Here is a 20,116-nt window from a genome sequence, read left to right as displayed (position 1 = left end):
TCCTGGACTTGATGCTAAGGACTTCTCCCCTCCTCACACCCTTCATGGATAGCTGAGGTCAAGGAATCCCTATGTCCCCTTTTGCAGGCCTCTGATCTGGCCAGCCATCCCCTTCCCCACCGCCATTCTGTTCCCAAATGGACCCCTACTGTATGCCCCTGCCTAGGGGTTTACCTGTCCCCATGCCTGAAGTTAATATCCCTGGGACCTTCAGCCCTGCGGCTGGGCTGTGGTAGGAGGGGACAGGTCTGCCCTGGGTCAGCTCATTTTCCTCAGCCCTTCCTGGGACAGTCTCCCCCTCTTCCTTCACACCCTTGGGAAACAGACCCAGATCCCAAGGGAGAGAAGCTGCAAATCATCTGGGTAGTGACGGGCCTTTCTTGGGGCTCTCTATGCCTGTGCCATGTGGGATGCTGGGATTCAGCAGGAACAATGTCAATATAGACCCTGTCCTCGTGGAGTATGCCTATGGGGATGTCCAGGAAAGGGAGTTTGGTCTGGGATGGGGGGCACTGCTCCTGCATCCCAAGCACCCCTCCAAAATCACCTGCCACATCACAATTGAGTGTATGGGTGGGTGGGACTCCCCCTGCCAGGCCATAGCCACCCTCCTGCCCCAGCACCAGCCTCTGCATTGCCCACCAGGCTTAGAAAGAGGAACTTGAGTCCCAGGACTGGGTAAGATCACAGAGAGAAGTGTGATTGTACTGGAATAATCTCATCCCCAAACTAGGCAGGAGCAGGGCCAGCCCAGGGGAGGCAATGTCACTGAGTGGCACCTCCTCCTCAGTCTAGCATTTATAGAGCACCTCCATACTTGTTTGCCGCCCACAATAGCTCTGTGAGGAATGTCTGCCAGGGACTAGCTTCTTGAGGCCCACAGGGGTCAGGGCCTAATACCCTGACCTCTGACCAAGGCACATGAGGGTTTGCCTTGCCTAGCTGCTCCTGGACACTCTGCTCCCACCCTTTCAGATAAGGAAGATTCAAATTAAGGGGTGATATCTGGGAGGGTTGGAGGTGGAAGTAGGGTGTCAGGGAGATGGGCAGGCTCAGGAAAGGAGGGCGGGTGTGTCACTGAAGAGTTTTATGGAAGCGGAAGGAAAATGGCAGGGTAGGGGGGAAGGAAAAGGTACATTTTGGCTTCACTGCATGGAAGTCCCTCTCACCCATGATAGTGTAGGCTGGGGATTGGAATCTCAAATCCTTTCCGTAGGGGTCAGGAAGTAATGCAAACAAAACATGCTGAGTCAGAGGTACAACAGGGAAGAGTGGGGGGGACTGTCCATGTTTGGGGCAGCCACTACACAAATTATTGCCATAAAGATCCAACGCTGCCAAATCTTCTGATTTAAAAACCAAAACAAACAAAAATAGAATCTAGGTTGTGATGTGAAATCTCCTGATTTAATTGTTGGCTCAATTGTTTAAACACACACACATACTGGGAGGGCCAAAATAAATCTGTTTCTGATCTCTGGCCTAAGCAATGGTCACATGCTTGGACAGTTAGGCTGCTTCTAAACCCAGCTCAGGGCACAGTGAATGCAGGGCTCTGGATAGATAGCTGTTGCATTAAGCCCATCTCTCCTGCTTCTGTGGTGTGGTCTGACTCCCTGTTCCAGTTAGGCCGGTTTCCTGCAATTTGAGAGAAGGGGCCCAGGAATACCTGCCTCAGTGTGAGAAATTAGCTTATCTCTGAAAGGGATTTTGCACACAAATTCTTCTCCCATGCCCCTGTCCACCACATACCTAACATCTGTATGCAGGTACAGACTTTCGCAGAGTAAGTTTACAACACTTGACACTCATTCAATGCAACTTTGAGGAAACTGAGGCCCAAAGACCACTAGTAAGCAGCGTAAACAGGACCTGATTAGTATTTGCAGTTATTTATTGAGCACCTACTATGTAAATGTTGGGCTCAGGCCTGCAACTCAAATCCTGGCTTGTGCTCTTTTGTCCTTGATGAGGAACATGTTAAAACCCCTTTCCTTCATCGCTGACCTCCTGTTCGGGGGCATTTGTTGCTTCTGGCTTGAGGACACAAGTGCTGTTCATTAGATGTCACCTCATGAAGCCTCCCAGATTTGCTCCAGGCAGGGCCCTTCTTCACTCCCAGCATCCTTCACTCTGTTGTTACTCGTCCTCAGGCCACATCCTTCAGAGGCTAGCAAGCCATCCCAGGGCTGGGGCTGTCTCACTCATTTCTGTAATCTGAGGGAGACACTTGTGCATGAGCTGGCATAGTGCTTGACAGGGGTCTAGAAAGAAGGGAACTGAGGTTTACTGAGTCACTTCTCTGACCCAGGTGCTTCATATTGATGTTCCCATGGAGTCTTCACCACAACCTCATGAGGTAGCCAGCCCTGACCAAGAAACAGGCTCAGATGAGACAGACCTGCCCAAGGTCACACAGCCAGGAAGAGACAATCCCAAGCACTCTGAGCTCAAAGCTGAGGGTGGGGTTACTTCATATTAATTCCCTTTAGCCCCTACTCTCTGTGGGCACAGTCCTTGATGCGGCAAGCTTGATAAAAGGCAAAATTTGGAGGCAGGGAACCAGATGCCTGGGCTAATGGTAAGAAAATCCCACCAGCAGCTCCCTCCTCCAACCTCAAAAGGGCTTATGTCTGTGCCTCTCCCAGGAACACGGCAGCTATGGGGAGGGAAGAGCCTCACAGTTTGGACTCTGCTCTGAGCACAGATTATGTAGCCTCCCCCAACTCGCATATACACTAAGTTTTACCAGTAGAAATACATTTCTTTGGGCAATGCCCAGGCAAAAGGGCCACATTCAGTCCCCAATGTCCAGGCACAAGTGAATTTTCACCATTTTTTCTCTATTGACAGGGGAGCAGAGAAAGAGCCTGGGGCACTTGTGAGGGAAGGGGCTGAGGAAGGGGAAGGTATAAATGTTGAGCTTTTTGCCCCTGCCTAGAAATGCTGCAAAGCATCCTCTGAACTCAACAGACAGGTCTGTTCTGGGGCCCTACCACCCTGCTTCACCTGTAAAGATAGTTATCATGGTGAGAGGTCTTTCAAAAGGGTCATACACCCCAGAGCTCATATAATGGCCCCAAGTTCAAACTCTCTGGTCCCTCTACCAGAACAGTCTTTCGCAGGGTCCTCTCTTGAAGTTAGGTTAGGGGATCCCCTCCCACCGCCCTGCCATTGCATTCCTCACAGGGGCTTGCCTGGCTCCTGGTCCCATTCCTCTGGGAAGAGGTAGTTGTTGCCCTTGGTGTGATTAATCCTATCAGTCCCTAGGCCTGTGAACAGAGCAGGTCAGCAATTGCCAGAGGTGTCCTACATCTGCAAGCAGCTAGGTCAATGCTAGACAGCCCTACCATCCCCAAACTCTCCCTCTAGCTGGCCAAAGTTTTGTCTTTGCAGCCTTAAAGAATAGGCCTAAACCCTCTTATCTGGAAGGACTCCCTGAAGACAGTGATCACAACTCTAGTGTTCTGATTCTTCCAGCTTGGGGTTGACTCAGCCCAGAAGGCCTGGCAAAAGATGTAGAGACCCTTCCAAATCCCATCATCAGCTCTCAAGTCAACAGCCCTAGGGGAGCAGAAAGCGGGTCTGCTTAGAGACCCTAGTCCCTTCAGGCTCCTTGAACAATGAACCAAAGTCAGAGCTGAAAGTTGGGCTAAAACTGAAGCCTGGGATATTTGCAGACACTGCCACCCTGGTGTGTCCGCTGGTGCTGGCCCAAGTTGGAACTTCGAGCAAAGGCCTTGCCACACTGCAGGCAGATGTAGGGCTTCTCCCCACTGTGGGCGACCTGGTGGACAAGCAGGTGGGAGCTCTGGCTGAAGCTCTTGCCACACTCACTGCAAACATAAGGCTTCCGGCCTGTGTGAGTGTGCTGGTGCCGCAGCAGATTTGAACTGTCCACAAAACTCTTGCTACAATCAGAGCACTTGTAGGGCTTCTCACCTGTGTGCAAGCGCTGGTGTTTAAGGAGCTTGGAGCTATGGTAGAAGCTTTTGCCACATTCTGAACAGGCATAGGGCCGTTCACCCAGGTGGATGCGCTGGTGCTCAGTGAACTTAGTGAGCTCACTAAAGCCATGGCCGCATTCAGGACACCTGAAGGGCCGTTCTCCATTGTGGGTGCGCTGGTGCCGTAGGCAGTCCGAGCTGTTGGTGAAATTCTTGCCACACTCACAGCAATTGTAGGGCTTCTCACCAGTGTGTGAACGCTGGTGCTTTAGCAAATAGGAGCTGCGCCCAAAGCTGTCACCGCACCAGGCACAGCGGTAGGGCTTCTCACCGGTGTGTGAACGCTGGTGCTGCAACAGGTTGGAGCTAAGGCTGAAGCTCTTACCGCAGTCCCCACAGCGGTAAGGCTTCTCCCCCGTGTGCGTACGCTGGTGTTGGATCAGGTTGGAGCTGACGCTAAAAGTCTTACCACATTCAACACAGGTGTACGGCTTTTCACCTGTGTGCACCCGTTTGTGTTTTGCCAGGTCTGAACTGCGGCCAAAAGCCTCCCCACACTCCAGGCACTTGTGGGGCCGGAGGCCTGCGTGGGAACGACGGTGCTGGATAAGGTTGGAGCTAAGGCTGAAGCAACGGCCACACTCGGGGCAAGGGTACGGCTTTTCACCAGTGTGTACGCGGTGGTGCTTAACCAGATCTGAGCCACGTCGGAAGCTTTTGCCACACTCCGGACAACTGTAAGGCTTGTCACCTGCGTGGCTGGTTTGGTGGTGAATGAGGTCGGGGAGGCAGGCTGCGGTCAGCCCACACTTCCGGCACTCAAAGGCTTTGGACAGTGCAGGAAGGTTAGTCTTGGCAAAATCTTCCTCTCCAGGGCCAGAGCCTGGCCTACATAGGTACTGCAGGCCCAGCAGCATTTCCCGGGCGGCCGGTTGCCCCTGCCACACCAGGAAAGGCCGCTCAAGCGGAACAACCTCGCAATCCAGGGGCGAGCTGGAGCCTCCCCGGTATCTTAATGTTCCGCTTCCCTGCTGCTCCGCCCCGTCCGGGTTCTCCCTCGCCACTTCTGCTGCCACCGACTCCATTGCGGGTGAAGAGCGCCCGGTTTCCTAGATGCCAGCTACTCAGCTCATAAACACAGTCACTATTGGAGAGACTCGGGACCCTGGGGTCAGGCAACGGAAACGGAAAAGTCCACAAGCCAGTGCCGCTCTAGGAAGTGGCAGCGAACGTTCTCGGTAGGTTTAACCCTCTCATTCACCTGACCGAGCAAGAGCTCCCATCTGCGGTGCTGTCAGGACTTAACATTTTAGGCCTGGCTCAGGGTACTCCGAATCCGTCAGCCCGGACTTCGGAGCCCCGGCCACTGCTGGGGGGCAGCGAAGTGAGCCTGAAGGCAGAAAGGCGGTCCCTGCCAAGGACACGCCAGGGGCAAAGCAGCACAGTAGGAAGACTCCATGGTTGGACGTCAGGATCCCCAGAGGCACCGGCACACAGGGAGACTCCTGGAAGAGAGTTTCCCATCCGTCCTGAAGGAGGCAAGTTAAGCTTGGTGCGGACTACAAATCCCAGCATGCACCGCATGCGCCTCCTGGGCTCTCACGACTATATAACCACCACTCCCGACTTGCCTTCTGCGGCGGTGCAAGAACCAGAGTTCCGGGATCGATAATTACAACTTCCGACTCGCAGGAAAACTGCGGCAGCGCTATTTAAAAAGCGTAAGAGAGGAGGACACCGGCCACGCCCCTCTCCTCCAGTTCCGCTCCCTCGGCTAAGCTGCGAGAAGTGGGGCGGAGCTTTAGGCCCGAGCCAAGATGGCGGCTGCGAAACCAACCCTCACGGACTCGCTGTCGTTCTGCGTCGCGCAGCTCGCGGCGGCGGCCGGGGAGGGCCTGGGTGGGGAAAAGGACTCAGCTACCAGCGAGACACTCCTGGGCCGTGCGCTCTTAGCCCTCCGCACGCGCCACATCAAGGCAGAGGGGGGAATCGAGCGCTTCCGGGCACGCGGCGGGCTCCGCCCCCTTCTCGCGCTGCTACGGCGAGCGGCGGCAGCGGGCCCCGCCCCTTCCCAGGCCGGCCCCGGCTCCGCCCCCTCATCGGCTGTGCCAGCTACTTCTGGCCCTGCCCCCTCGTTGGGCTCCGCCCCTTCTGTGTCGTCGACGCCTTCGCCGCCAGTGCGCCTGCGCAAGACGCTGGACTTGGCGCTCAGCATCCTAGCCAACTGCTGTACGGAAGGGGCGTGCAGGGCTGAAGTGCGCAAGCTCGGAGGCATACTAACTTTGGGTAAGTGCTCCGCCCCCATTTCCTAGAAAGATTCCACCTGTCTCTCTTGTCTGGGCTTGGGCAGTCTTGAATTCTTTGCGTCATAGCTTGGAATAACGTGCTTTGTGATGACGCTGCGGTCTCATTTCTCAAGCTGTTATGTCCCGCGACGTCACCGTTCTCTGTATAGATTACACCAGAACCGTCCCAGACCAGATAAATACAGCCATGATCTAGATATTGACTGTTGGGCACTTCCCTCGCGTCTGGACTAGCAGACCCCAAAGGATTATTTGGTGACTTTTTCAGTTGATTCTTATCCTCCAGTTAAGAGGACACTCCGTGCCTCCTATGTGTCTGGCCATGTGCAAGGGTCTGAAGCCCTAATTTGATGAGCGGATGCCAGGTGTAGTGGTTCAGAAAGGGAGGTCTCTTGCAAAAGTTACCTAATCCCTCCGAGGCTAAGATTCCTTGTAAAATAGGATAATAATAGCTATCTTGAAAAATTGGAGTGGGAAAAGAATGAAAAACAAATATAGCACCCAATTACTCTAAGCATGGGCTTGGTACTTCACGTCATTATAATAGAAACGAACAGTAAGAAATCCCAGCAAAAGGTAAGATTTTTCTGTCTACCAGCTAAATTGGTGCCTCCTAGTGGCAATCATGTGAACACAGTTTACAAAACATGGTTTGCCCTCCATTAAATTAGGCTAGTTTTGATAAAATATTAATTTTTGTGATAAATGAAGCATTAATATATTTAACATTTACATAAAATGCATCTGGATCATAATGTGTTTGACAAGAGACCTGGTACCCTCATAATTCAGTTTCTATTTTGATTTTGAATAGCCCCTGAATCCGTCCACTTTTCTATCCCTACTTCTACCATGTGCCCAGAGACTGGTACCCCTGGGTTGGGTGATGCTTATAGCTGAGTTGGTTTAAGAAGCTATTGTCCTTTCTTGCTTGGACTATTGGGACAGTCTCTTCACCACTCCCTCAGTCCTATTCCTTTCTTCCCATGGATCCAGGGGTCACTCCCCTTCTAAAACCCTTGCATTGGTTCCAGTGCCTTCACATTTCAGGTCCTGACCCCTTGGCTTGTCATTTGAAGCCCTTCATGAGGTTATAGCACAGATACTAGGTCTCACATCTGGGCCTTTGCAAAAACTGCTTCCAAACCAGAAATGCCCTCTCACACCCTCATCTACTATCCTTCTAGCAAATACCTACCTGTTTAGCTCTCTAGACCAGATCGAGTGTTAGCCTCTTTTGAAGGCCTTCCCTGACCCTCTCAGGCCACTTTTTTTTTTTTTTTTTCTGAGACAGAGTCTCATTCTGTTGCCCAGGCTAGAGTGCTGTGGTGTCAGCCTAGCTCACAGCAGCCTCAAACTCCTGGGCTCAAGCAATCCTTCTGTCTCAGCCTCCCAAGTAGCTGGGACTCCAGGCATGCGCCACCATGCCTGGCTAATATATATATATATGTATGTGTGTGTGTGTGTGTGTATATATATATATATATATATATATATATATATATATATATATATATTTTAGTTGTCCAACTGATTTCTTTCTATTTTTTTTTATTTATTTATTTTTAAGACAGAGTCTCACTTTGTTGCCCGGGCTAGAGTGAGTGCTGTGGCATCAGCCTAGCTCATAGCAACCTCAAACTCTTGGGCTCAAGCAAAATCCTCCTGCCTCAGCCTCCCAAGTAGCTGGAACTATAGGCATGCCTGGCTAATTTTTTCTATATATATATATATTAGTTGGCCAATTAATTTCTTTCTATTTTTAGTAGAGATGGGGTCTCGCTCTTGCTTAGGCTGGTCTTGAACTCCTGAGCTCAATCCATCCTCCCGCCTCGGCCTCCCATAGTGCTAGGATTATAGGCGTGAGCCACGGCGTCCGGCCATCAGGCCACATTCTTGAGGTGATTAATGAAAGAGACAATAAAGGGCAGAACCCTCACAAGCCCAAATTCTCCTTGCAGTGACCATTCTTCAGTGCGTGAAGACAGACAGCATCCAGAACCGAACAGCCCGTGCTCTGGGGAACTTAGCCATGGAACCTGAGAGCTGTGGGGACATCCACTCTGCAGGTGAGAAGGCTGTGAGGGTGGGGTCAGCTGGGGCTCGAGGTGGGAGAAGGGCTTGAGTGTCTGTGCTTGCTCACCTTCTATCCTCTGCTTTCCTTCTCTCTTCAGGTGCTGTTCCCCTGCTCGTTGAGAGCCTGACAGCCTGCCAGGACTCACAGTGCCTGCAGAGTGTGGTGCGTGCCCTCCGCAACCTGGCGGACTCACCCCAGCACCGCCTGGCCCTGGCACAGCAGGGAGCAGTGCGTCCACTGGCTGAGCTCCTGGCTGCTGCCCCAGACCCTGCCCTGACCTCAGCCCTAGTCCGTGCCCTCCTGGAACTCAGCCGAAGTTGCTCCCGGGCCTGTGCTGAGCAGCTAAGTCTGGGTGGGGGACTAGGCCCACTTGTCAGCCTAGCTTCCCACCCCAAACGGGCAGTAAGCGAGGCCACCATTCTGATCCTTGCCAACCTATGTGCCCAAGGCCTGGTACGACCTGCACTAGGCAATGCTGGTGGTGTGGAGGTGCTACTAGGTGAGCTCCAGAGGCGCCGGGGCCCCAGTGGGGCCAGCCCCACCTCGCAGCAGCCCCTGGTGCGGGCTGTGTGCCTCCTGTGCCGGGAGGCCATCAACCGGGCCCGGCTGCGGGACGCTGGAGGTTTGGAACTGCTGATGGGCCTGCTGCGGGACCCTCGTGCCAGTGCCTGGCACCCTCGAGTTGTGGCCGCCCTTGTGGGCTTTCTCTATGATACCGGGGCCCTGGGCAGGCTACAGGCCCTAGGACTTGTGCCTCTCCTGGCTGGGCAGCTGTGTGGTGAGGCTGGAGATGAGGAAGAAGAGGGAAGAGAAGCTGCTTCCTGGGACTTCCCTGAGGAGCGGACCCCTGAGCGGGCAGAGGCTGGAAGCTTCCGAAGCCTCAGGTGAGTCCCCACCTCAAGGATTGGGAGGGCGGGCAATTCTTGGGGTGGGGATTTGTGTCTCTTCTGGTCCTTTTCACTACCCCGCCCCCCCCATTTTGTCTCAGACTTTTGTTGACTAGAACTCCTGATTCCTTGTTCTTTCTGACATGACCACCTTCCAGTCCCCATTAAACATACCTCCTGTCCCCTGGATCTACCTTTTGGCTTTGGTTCCACACCAGCATCTCTGAACTTTGGGTGTCTGTGTGCTGGTTAAGATGATGTGCTCTGGTGTCCAAGTTCTTGTTCTGTTACCATCATTTATATGGAGGAACGTCATGGGCAAGCTCTTCGGAGACTCTGATTCCCTGTGTGTAACATAGTGCCCCATGGAGTTGTTGTTAAGATTTGCCCCTTAGCTGGCACTAAGCGTTGCTCAGTAAATGTTGGTCCTGTTGGGAACTCTCTGACATCATTTCCTGCCACTCTCCCTGGTGCTTGCTACACACTTACCGCCTTCTAGCTAGATTTTGAACATGATAGGTGGGTACCATATCAGGGCCTCTTTGATTGCTGTTCTCTCTACCTGGACCGCCCTTCCTCATACATGCCTTTATTTCTGACTTCCTTTAAATTATTTTTCTCAGTTACCAGTTTACACACACTAACGTACCAAATACTTTACTGATACTGTTGTCTGCTTCTCTAAATAGAACATCAACTCCCGGAGGACAAGGACTTTGTTTTGTTTGGTGCTGTTCCCCAGCACCTAAAACAGGGCTTGGCACATGATAGGCATCAGCAATTTCTGAAAGAGATTTTGGTCACCTCTCCCTAACTTCTGTTTTGTCCCATCCCCCCTTTATCCAACTTCCGCTTCTCTCCTGCTTCACCTCCTTTTGCAAGACGCCTCCTTTGACTCTGCTCGTCATCTCAACTATGGGTTCGGTGTCCTCTTTCTGCCCTCTGCAGGTCATGGCTGATCTCCGAGGGCTATGCCGCAGGCCCCGGAGACATCTCTCCGGACTGGTCTCCGGAACGTGGTCCCCCACCAGAGGCAGCTGAGCCAGTCAGCCCGACCGTGCTGCGGACACCACGCACACTGCGCACGACAGGCCGCAGCCCTGCCACTTCCACCGAGGAGCCTTGGGGACACGAGGGACCTGCGCTGTTGCTGCTGTCGCGCTTCTCCCAGGCTCCCGACCCAAGCGGGGCTCTGGTGACTGGCCCCGCACTGTGCGGCCTACTGGCTTACGTGACCGGCGCACCCGGTCCACCAAGCCCACGCGCACTGCGCATCCTGGCACGCCTCACCTGCAACCCTGCCTGCCTCGAGGCCTTCGTGCGCAGCTACGGCGCAGCGCTGCTGCGGGCCTGGCTGGTGCTCGGTGTGGCACCAGATGACTGGCCCGCACCACGTGCCCGGCCTGTTCGCCGCAGCCAGCACCGAGAGCTAGGTAAGTCCCCTCCCCTGCTTTCCTGCCCTCTCACTGTCCTCCCCAGCCCACCATCAAACGACCCCAGTCACCAGGTGGGGAGTGGGATACTCCCTTCTGCTCCACAGGCCTAGCATGTAGAGTTCTGCTCTGTCCTCTGCCCAAGCCTTGGGGCACACAGACCCTGACACCAGGTGTGGCCCCCGACAACCTAGAATCTTGCCTGTGTTTCTTTACCAACTCTGCTCTTGGTTCTGCACTGTTTTGACTACTCCCCACTGCCACTGACTGGTGAGGCCAGGCTGAAGCCCTACATCCTCCCAGGCCCCACCACCACTTCCAATACTGCCAGAGACTGCCCTGTCTTCCGTGCCCCAACTGCAGACTGTTTCAGTCCTTGAGGGCCCAGACCCCCACCCTGACCATCCCATTTTCTGTTCTCGCCCTTGACTTCTAGTTCCTAGCCTCCTGACCCCAGCCCTCCAGGGCCTGCAGCCATACCCTTCTTCCGCGCCCTGATTGCTTGCCCTGAGGCTTTACCCTGCTTCCTTTCAAGGGCCCAGAGTCCTGCTTTGTCCCTCCCACCCCAATCTTGGACACCAACACCAACCTGACCAGCTCTGCCCACCCCTGCAGGTGAGATGCTACTGCAAAACCTGACCGTACAGGCCGAGTCACCCTTCGGAGTAGGTGCCCTCACTCACCTGCTGCTCTCTGGGAGCCCTGAGGACCGTGTGGCTTGCGCGCTGACCCTGCCCTTCATCTGTCGGTGAGGAGGATGTGGGGGCCTTGCAGGGGTCAGGGGAATGATGTTGCCGTTTCTCAGTGTCACTCTTTTCCACCTCCTAAAAGACTGCCTTTTCCCCCATAGGAAGCCCTCTCTGTGGCGCCGGCTACTTCTGGACCAGGGCGGCCTCCGTCTTCTCCTCGCAGCACTAACTCGGCCAGCTCCACACCCGCTCTTCCTCTTCTTTGCTGCGGACTCCCTCTCCTGCCTGCAAGGCTTGATGTGTCCCCCTGTGAGCCCAGCTCTCCCACCCGCAAGCCCCTTGGACCTGGACCCACCTTCCCCTTGCCTCTACGAACCTCTGCTGGGCCCAGCCCCCGTCCCGGCCCCTGACCTGCATTTCCTACTGGACTCAGGCCTGCGGCTCCCTGCCCAGCGAGCTGCCTCAGCGACTGCCTCCCCTTTCTTCCGGGCTCTGCTATCTGGCAGCTTTGCCGAAGCACAGATGGACCTAGTGCCGCTGCGAGGCCTGTCACCCAGTGCAGCCCGGCCTATCCTGCATCATTTGCATGGCTGCCGGGGCTGTGGGGCTGCCCTGGGGCCCGTGCCCCCGCCAGGCCAGCCCTTGCTGGGCTCAGAGGCTGAGGAGGCGCTGGAGGCTGCTGGCCGTTTCCTGCTGCCTGGGCTGGAGGAGGAGCTGGAAGAGGCCGTGGGCCGCATCCACCTGGGGCCTCAGGGTGGGCCGGAGTCTGTGGGTGAGGTGTTCCGCCTGGGCCGGCCCCGGCTGGCTGCCCACTGTGCCCGCTGGACACTGGGGCCAGGGCAGTGCCCAAGGAAGCGGGGCCTGGCCCTGGTGGGGCTTGTGGAGGCAGCGGGCGAGGAGGCTGGGCTCCTGACTGAGGCTTTACTGGCTGTGGTGATGGGGATTGAGTTGGAGGCAAAGGTCCCAGCCTAGACTGTTGATGTCCCCTTGGAGGGGACCCAAGGACAATTTGGCTGTGAAGGAGACCTCCCTCAGACTGGTCAGAGAGGAGGCTGAGTAGAAGGAGTGATCATCAAGAACTGATGAGAAGATGGAAACGGACTCTCAGGATGACGCTGCGGACTCCCCTTGCTGCCTCCAAGGCCTGGTGTCTCCCACAGTGAGCCCAGCTCTCCCGCCCTCCCCTTGCCTCTATGCACCTCTGCTGGGCCCAGCCCCCATCCCAGCCATGACCTGCAATTCTACTGGACTCAGGCCTGCAGCTCCCTGCCCAGCGAGCTGCATCAGCTACTGCAGGAGAGGATCTGAAGACCCAGGAGTGAGAAGCCAAGGCCAGGCAGGGCCTGGGCATGGGGCCCAAGAGAAGAACAGCCCAGGGCCCCAGGGATCTGGCTTGGCTCTCTGGAGTTGAGATTAAAAACTTTGGAGTTGGATACCTTTGTTGTGTGGTGTCTCTGCTTTCTTTCCTGTGGTAGTACCCCCACCCCTTCACCCACCAAGCAAAGTCTTATCTAACTAAGTCTCCGTGCCTTGACACAGGCCACCCTTGGCATGTGAGAGTTTAATAAGTAATTGACCAGGGAGTGGTCCCTGGAGCCCCAGGATAGGGTAGAGTTCCCATACTTCTTCCTAGGATGTGGTTTTGAGCCCCAAGGGAAGTCTGCTTCCTGCTCACGGGGCCTCATTGCTCAGACATAACACCCAGCTGGACACACACATGGCTCTGTCAGGGCCGAGAGGGTTGTGCTGAGGGAGTGCCATGAGTGTGGGGATGTGTGTGGAAGGCCTTGGCATTACTGTTTCCTGACTATCTTTTGCCCACCTTGGGCCTTCAGTCCCTGGGTTCATTTTCCTGACTTGGGCCATGTGTCTTGCTGCTGTCTGCCTAAGGGAAGACCTGCTGTGTTCCTGGAGTCTTTGAGGCCCTGTCTTAATCATGCCCAGAGAGAGCCAAAGCCGTGTGCTGGCATTCAGGTGAGGGAAGGGCTCACATTGCTTTGGTGTCCAAGGCTGGGTCTCCATCACCTGACCTCCAGATCTTTGACCACGTGGGTGGCAGCCTGACTTTGAGGAGAGTGCTCATCTGGGCCTGCCAAGGTCTGCCTCTGGGGAGCTAAGCTTAGTCTTGCTGTTTCAGGGCCTCTATGGGTGTTCATCCAGGCCTTTGGTTCTCAGGCTATGTTAGGGCCATGCAGGCAGCTTTGAAAAAATTCTGATGCCTGGGCCCTTTCTGATTGAAATGGACTATGGGGTGCCCTGGGCATCAGCATTTTTTAAAAGCTCCCCAGGTTCTGATTTGCTCCTGGGTTGAGACCCACAGTCCAGTGCTCAGATCTGCCCACAAGAGTGGCTGCAGCACAGTTGTGTCTGTCCACACCCATCTCTAGAGTGTCTCCTTTCCACTTTGATCTCTCAGGGCCTCTGGGGAAGGAAGGCCTCTTGGTACTTTGTGGCCCGAGTCTGTGTCTTGCCTTCTCTGTGCTCATCAGTATCTTGGGAAAGGGCTGTTTTAGAACAGGCCTGGGTCACCTCAGTGTTGGAGAAAGGCTTTGTCCTGCAGGCTGGCTGAGGTCTGGCTGCCCGGGAATGTTTTCCCTGAGTCTGCGTGGGGCTTGGGCCTGGGTGTCAGTTTACCTGTGTCTATGTCCGAGTCTCAGAGGGAACGTCCTAGCTTAGAATGTGGTGGGGTCGCTCTGTCTGTCTCCACTCTGAGAGATTTCTTTGTGTCTAGTGTGTATGCCTCTTGGGATCTCTGTTTATTTGTCTGTCAGGGTCTCCGACGGAAAGTCTTTGAACCTGGGGTCTGACTGAACCTCAGAACAGCACGCCTGCCCCCAACTCAAAAATCCTGTCTGGGACAAGTCTGTCAGGAATGGCCCTGGTGGGAGGGAGGCTCTGTCTAGGACTCGGGTGCTGGCTTTGGCGGGCGTATGCTTGGGCCTCTAGGGCTTGGTCTGGAAGAGCCACTTCTCTGGTTCTGGCTCTGGTCGCCTGCGGCTCCCTGCCGCTGAGGCCAAGACTGGGGTGTGGCCGCCTCCGCGGCAGGCCGGCGGGCTGGGCTCGGGTGGGCAGAGGCACTCCCTCCCTTCCACGCCCCCACCCCGGTTCCCCCGTTCACGGCCCCCCCCAATCCCCATCCCAGCGGGTCCCGGCTTCCTTACATGGTCACGCCCGGGCTTCCAGCTCCCGGACGTCCCCCCGCCCCCGCCCCCACCGGACACGGCCCCCGCCCTGCTCGCCCCGCGCCACCCGCCTGCGCCCCGCCATGGAGGACCTGGGTGAGTGGGGCCCGGATCCCCGGGTCCCCAGCCCCTCACCGCTGCCTAGATCTGCTTCCCCGCTGTCGCACTCCCGGCATCTCCCCATCCCCTAGCTCCTGCTTCTCGTCTCTGCCCGCGCCTCCTTTCCAACTCCACGTCCCCTTCCTGCCTCTCTCCCTGCCTTTCCTGGGCCGGCCGCTCCCTCCCTTCTCCCCTAGCTCTGCTCCTTCATCCCTGGCTGCGGGGCATGAAATGGGAGGTTTAGCGCCTGTGGGCTCCTGGGCTCAGGGGCTCTGGGAAGGGAGGAGTTAAAGGGACTTTGGGCCCAGGGTCTGGGAAAGTAGACGGGAGGGGAGAGTATGACATCAAGTTTTGTACAAGAAAGCGGGCCTGCGCCAGGGTTTTGGGAAGAGAAGAGTTAAGGGCTCCTAAGTATGTCTGGGGTCAAGTCCCTGGGGCAAGGAAGAGAATAATAGATGAAGAGTGTCAAGATGCCAGAGAGAGATTTAAGGGTTTGAAGAGTGAAGGGGCAAGAATTTCCAGGTTCTGGAAGGGAAAGGGTTCAAAGAACCCGGACTTGGGGATGGTGTCGGGACAGGCTTGGGAGGTGTGGAAGGAGGACCTGGGTATCTTGTCCTCTCTGCTGAGAGTGGGGCTGCAAGGCTGTGCCCACCATGGGAGGGAAGGGCTTCCAGCATCCTGCAGTAGAGGGTGCTCCTTCAGTAAGAGTAACTGGCACTGTACCGTGGAGAAGAAGCCAATCAGAAAGCAGGTCCCAGCAAACTCGCCAATGAGGAGCCTAGGGTGGGACTCAGTGGGGTTTGGAAGTGAGCCAGGCTGGGCGGGGCCTGTTTAGGTAGGGGGAGGAATTGGTGAGTGTGGCAGAGAGTGCACCCAATCAGAAAGCTGGGTGCCAGGCATATGGCCAATTGAGCAATTTGGAGTGGAGCCAGATTTGGGTTAAGTAGAGCCAGTTTTGACTGCATCAGGGAAGATGGGGAGGTTAAAAGAATCAGGCGGCTGGGTTTGTGTTTGACTCCCAGGATGAGCTGATTGGGATGTTCTGGTCATAAATATCCCTTCCACTTCTTTGCCTTGGTCTGGCCCTGTGTTTCCTTCTGATTCTTGACCTCTGCTCTTAATACTGGCTTTTGTCTTTCTCAAATATTGCCCATTTGCTCTTATCCTCTGATCTCTTAAGGCCCTGTCTCTGCCCTAACAGTGACCCCCTCAATCTCTCACCCTGATGGCCTCTCCCTGCAGATGCCCTGCTCTCTGACCTGGAGACCACCACCTCACATATGCCAAGGTCAGGAGCTCCAAAAGAGCGTGCCCCAGAGCCACTCACACCTCCCCCAACCTATGGTCACCAGACACAGGTGAGACCAGATTCTGAGGACTGGGGCAGCTACCAGGGCCCGGCTTGGCCCAGGCTAGGGGAATCTGGGCCTGAGCAGACCAAAGTCCAGGCCAGTCATCCCACATAAGCATCTCTTCTCTGTAGACCGGGTCTGGGGAGTCTCCAGGGGCCTCCGGGGACAAGGACCATCTGTACAGGTGAGGAGCCTAGGAATTGGGGGATAGGGAAGCCAACTGAGGCTCAGGTGAGAAAGCTTGGATTCCCCACCCCTGAACCCAGGCTCCCATTCTGTTTCCCAGTACGGTATGCAAGCCTCGGTCTCCAAAGCCTGCAGCCCCTACGGCCCCTCCATTCTCCTCTTCCAGTGGAGTCCTGGGTACTGGGCTCTGTGAGCTAGATCGGTTACTTCAGGAACTTAATGCCACCCAGTTCAACATCACAGGTACCAGGGTTACTGAGGGAGGACTTGATGGGAGATAGGCAGGGCAGGGAAGGGTGGAGACCAAGGGGAATATACTTCCTAGAGTAGCAGTTCAAGGAACCCAAAGCCTCAACTGGGAGAGTGAGTTGAGCATGACCCTATGGCCAATATCCTTCTCTCCTGTCTCCAGATGAAATAATGTCTCAGTTCCCATCTAGCAAGGTGGCTGCAGGGGACCAGAAGGAGGACCAATCTGAAGACAAGAAAAGACCCAGCCTGTGAGTTTGGCATAGTTGACAGGGCTGGGAGACAGGTGATGGGCCTTGGATGTCTGCGTTACTAGAGGAAGCATTACTCTGGGAGGCTCTGAGATGACACTACCTGTGTTCTTTGTAGCCCTTCCAGCCCATCTCCTGTCCTCCCAAAGTCTTCAGCCACCTCGGCCACTCTGGAGCTGGATAGACTGATGGCCTCGCTCTCTGACTTCCGTGTCCAGAACCATGTGAGTCAGCCAGGGTTTGGGCTGGTGCCAATTTGTGGCTCCCCAACTCATTCTAGACTGTGCCATGCCTGCTGCCTTGCTGACTCAATTCTCATGTCCTTCCCACTGCAGCTTCCAGCCTCTGGGCCAACCCAGCCACCAGTGGCAAGCTCCATGAATGAGGGTTCCCCATCTCCACCAGAGCTGACTAGCAAGGGCAGCCTGGACACTATGCTGGGGCTGCTACAGTCTGACCTCAGCCGCCGTGGTGTTCCCACGCAGGCCAAGGGCCTCTGTGGCTCCTGCAATAAACCTATTGCTGGGCAGGTAAGTGGAGCCCTGTGAGAGGGGAGGCAGAGACGCACAGACCCATATTTACTGAGAGCCAGGCTATATGCTGTTCCCTTTTAATAAATAACTCTATAAAGTGGGTATTACTGGTACTACTCATATTTTATGGACGAAGAAACTCTGAGTCACACAGCAGGTAAGTGGGAGGGTGAAAATTCCAATCCAGTTATCATTTATTGTGACCCTACTGTGTGCCAGGCACTGTTTTAGCTCCTTTACCAACTCTCATCTCAAGACTCATTGGCTCCACACACCATTTCTCTGGCATCCACGAAGACTTTCTCTCCTCCATCAGAGTCTGGCCTGGGATGTCTGGTTCTTGGCTTATTGGCTAAGCAGATGTGATTGACAACAGCTGTGCCCAGTAGTTGGCCTACAGCTTCCTGCTAGATAAAATGCCCAACTCCCATCCCAGAATCACCAATCGTAGCAACACAGGGTGGCATTATGATTCTCATCTTCATGGGTTCCTTCTTCCATTAAAAAAAATTAAAAATTGTATTATATGTCTGTGTTGGTATAAAGATGAATATATTCATATTAGATATTAAATCATTTTCTTCTATTTCATTTTTCCCTCCAATTTTAAAAGAAATGAAAACATTTTCACGGGCCCCTAAAAGTAGTGTGAGTACTGTGCCTGCCATGCCTCGTGAACAACTAAGTCAACCCTGGAGCAAAGCTGGGTTGAATCTCCATCCGTACAGGCTGCATGGTCTTGAACATTAGTCTTCATCCTGGTCTCTCAGAGAGAAGACTTGAAAAATGCCACCTAAACCTTAGCTCACTGAGTGTGTGGCAGTCAGAGGACCATTCTGACCCAAGCCTCATCCCCCTGAATCACAGGTGGTGACAGCTCTGGGCCGGGCCTGGCACCCTGAGCACTTCGTGTGCGGTGGCTGTTCCATGGCTCTGGGAGGCAGCAGCTTCTTTGAGAAGGAGGGAGCCCCCTTCTGCCCGGAATGCTACTTCGAGCGCTTCTCACCAAGATGTGGCTTCTGCAACCAGCCCATCCGACACGTGAGCCCCGCTGGCCCCGCAGATCTGTCACTGGCCCACTCAGCCTGTGTGATGGGCCTCATCCGGATGGGTCCCCGCGCCCCCCGCTCCCCGCGCCCCCATCCACACCCTGCCCCTTGGCAACGTCCCTGGCCTCTTGGACTCCGCTCTCCTCTTGGGTTCCCAAACTGCTTGTTAGATCTTCTGCCCCCTGGATTCATACCTCAGCCCCGTCAGCCAGGTTGGGAGCGGGAGAGAGCGGCAAGAAGGGATGGACGGTCACACCGAGTGTCCCCTTTCGCTCCCCGCAGAAGATGGTGACCGCCTTGGGCACCCATTGGCACCCAGAGCACTTCTGCTGCGTCAGTTGCCGCGAGCCGTTCGGAGACGAGGGTGAGAGAGCTCGGCTCGGCCTGAAAAGCCGGGGGTCCGGGGACCTCTCTCCCCAACCCTCCGACCTGCGGAGCCCTTGGGGCCATGAATTTCCTCCCGTTCTCCTCTGGCCCCACCCTCTGCCACACGTGGGCTCCCGTCCCAGCCCCTCCCGCCCTGGCCGCCTCTGACCCGTCCTCTCTCCCTGACTGCCCCGTCTCGGATCGCGTGGGTCCCGGGCCCGCCGCGCCCTTTCCTCTCGGCCACTCGCCTCCCGCCCCCAGGTTTCCACGAGCGCGAGGGCCGCCCCTACTGCCGTCGAGACTTCCTGCAGCTGTTCGCCCCGCGCTGCCAGGGCTGCCAGGGCCCCATCCTGGACAACTACATCTCGGCGCTCAGCGCGCTCTGGCACCCGGACTGCTTCGTCTGCAGGGTGCGCCGGCAGGGCGAGGGCGAGGGCGGGCCCGGGCGAGGCGGGCCGGGCCGGGCCGGGCGGCGCGGCGCGTCTGGGCGGGCCGGCTGGGGCACAGCGCGGCACTCCGCGAGTTACCTGGCCCGGCTCGGCCGCTGACCCGTCCCGTCGCGGCCTCCCCTCCCCAGGAATGCTTCGCGCCCTTCTCCGGAGGCAGCTTTTTCGAGCACGAGGGCCGCCCGCTGTGCGAGAACCATTTCCACGCGCGCCGCGGCTCGCTGTGCGCCACGTGTGGCCTCCCGGTGACCGGCCGCTGCGTGTCGGCCCTGGGCCGCCGCTTCCACCCAGACCACTTCACCTGCACCTTCTGCCTGCGCCCGCTCACCAAGGGCTCCTTCCAGGAGCGCGCCGGCAAGCCCTACTGCCAGCCGTGCTTCCTCAAGCTCTTCGGCTGACCGCCCGCCCCGCGCCCCGGGGCCGCGCCCCCACACCCCGCCCTGCGGGAAAGACGGAGTCCTCCCCACCCCGGGCCTCGCTCTCGGAGCGTGGGGCTACCCCCACCCCGCTCTGCGAGGCCCCACCCCCTGGAGAGACCCGCCTCTAAGGTACTCAATGTTCTCAGGGGTCAGGTTCAGAAAAGGCTCAGCCAATTCTTAACCCACACGCCCCAAATGCGGATTGTCCGCTGACGGATCCCCAGTAAATCCTTCACTCTAGCCCCGCCCTTGAGGGAGCCCCCTGACCGGAGGAGGGTTCTTGCAATTGCGACTAAGCAGACGCCAGGCCAGGGCTCCCTGCCCGCCCCCGCCCCCGCTCCCACCCCCACTGTTCTGTGCACCTTTTCTACCTACATAAACACACATTCCACGTCTCACTGGTGCTGTGTCTCTTGCCTCCTGTTGCCCAGATCCTGGTGCTGGCTCTGTCCCTCGGCGGACTCTAGGCCACTGTCCAGGCGACAGAGCGGACCTAGGGCCTCAGCCCTCGCAGATGGCCACTCCCGTCCTTCGCACTTCAAATATCAGGGGAACCCAAGGCAGGAAAGGGCGGCGACCTGCACAGGATTGTGCAGATAGTAGCACAACCAGGACAAGGACTCAAACTGGGGCTCCGTGGAAGCC

General features: G+C 56.2%; 3 protein-coding genes across 4 annotated transcripts; 2 read left to right on the top strand and 1 right to left on the bottom strand.

Annotated features, from left to right (window-relative positions):
* Positions 1 to 1,876: 1,876 nt before the first annotated feature.
* LOC105871033 (uncharacterized) lies at positions 1,877 to 5,032 on the bottom strand. The gene has a single exon (XM_012764127.3). The coding sequence runs from the start codon at positions 5,030 to 5,032 to the stop codon at positions 3,653 to 3,655; it is 1,380 nt and encodes a 459-aa protein (XP_012619581.1). The 3' UTR covers positions 1,877 to 3,652.
* A 732-nt stretch (positions 5,033 to 5,764) lies between these two features.
* Positions 5,765 to 12,772, top strand: ARMC5 (armadillo repeat containing 5). Its single transcript, XM_012764125.3, has 6 exons — positions 5,765 to 6,233; positions 8,215 to 8,322; positions 8,428 to 9,214; positions 10,166 to 10,650; positions 11,266 to 11,398; positions 11,501 to 12,772. Exons 1-6 carry the CDS (start codon positions 5,765 to 5,767, stop codon positions 12,309 to 12,311), a joined length of 2,793 nt encoding a protein of 930 aa, XP_012619579.1. The 3' UTR covers positions 12,312 to 12,772.
* A 1,729-nt stretch (positions 12,773 to 14,501) lies between these two features.
* Positions 14,502 to 19,868, top strand: TGFB1I1 (transforming growth factor beta 1 induced transcript 1). 2 transcript variants are annotated; one of them, XM_012764123.2, is made up of 11 exons: positions 14,502 to 14,617; positions 15,863 to 15,978; positions 16,104 to 16,156; positions 16,259 to 16,401; positions 16,571 to 16,658; positions 16,777 to 16,882; positions 16,994 to 17,188; positions 18,059 to 18,232; positions 18,523 to 18,604; positions 18,868 to 19,016; positions 19,184 to 19,868. In XM_012764123.2, exons 1-11 carry the CDS (start codon positions 14,605 to 14,607, stop codon positions 19,448 to 19,450), a joined length of 1,386 nt encoding a protein of 461 aa, XP_012619577.1. In that variant the 5' UTR covers positions 14,502 to 14,604; the 3' UTR covers positions 19,451 to 19,868. The 2 variants fall into 2 exon arrangements, with proteins under 2 accessions (XP_012619577.1, XP_075851518.1); XM_075995403.1 differs by lacking the exon at positions 14,502 to 14,617 and adding an exon at positions 15,201 to 15,225.
* Positions 19,869 to 20,116: the final 248 nt, after the last annotated feature.

Source organism: Microcebus murinus, chromosome 19 (assembly GCF_040939455.1).
Source record: "Microcebus murinus isolate Inina chromosome 19, M.murinus_Inina_mat1.0, whole genome shotgun sequence".
Classification (NCBI taxonomy): domain Eukaryota; kingdom Metazoa; phylum Chordata; class Mammalia; order Primates; family Cheirogaleidae; genus Microcebus; species Microcebus murinus.
Note: the sequence above shows the minus strand (reverse complement) of the source record. Positions and strands in the feature narration are given on the sequence as shown.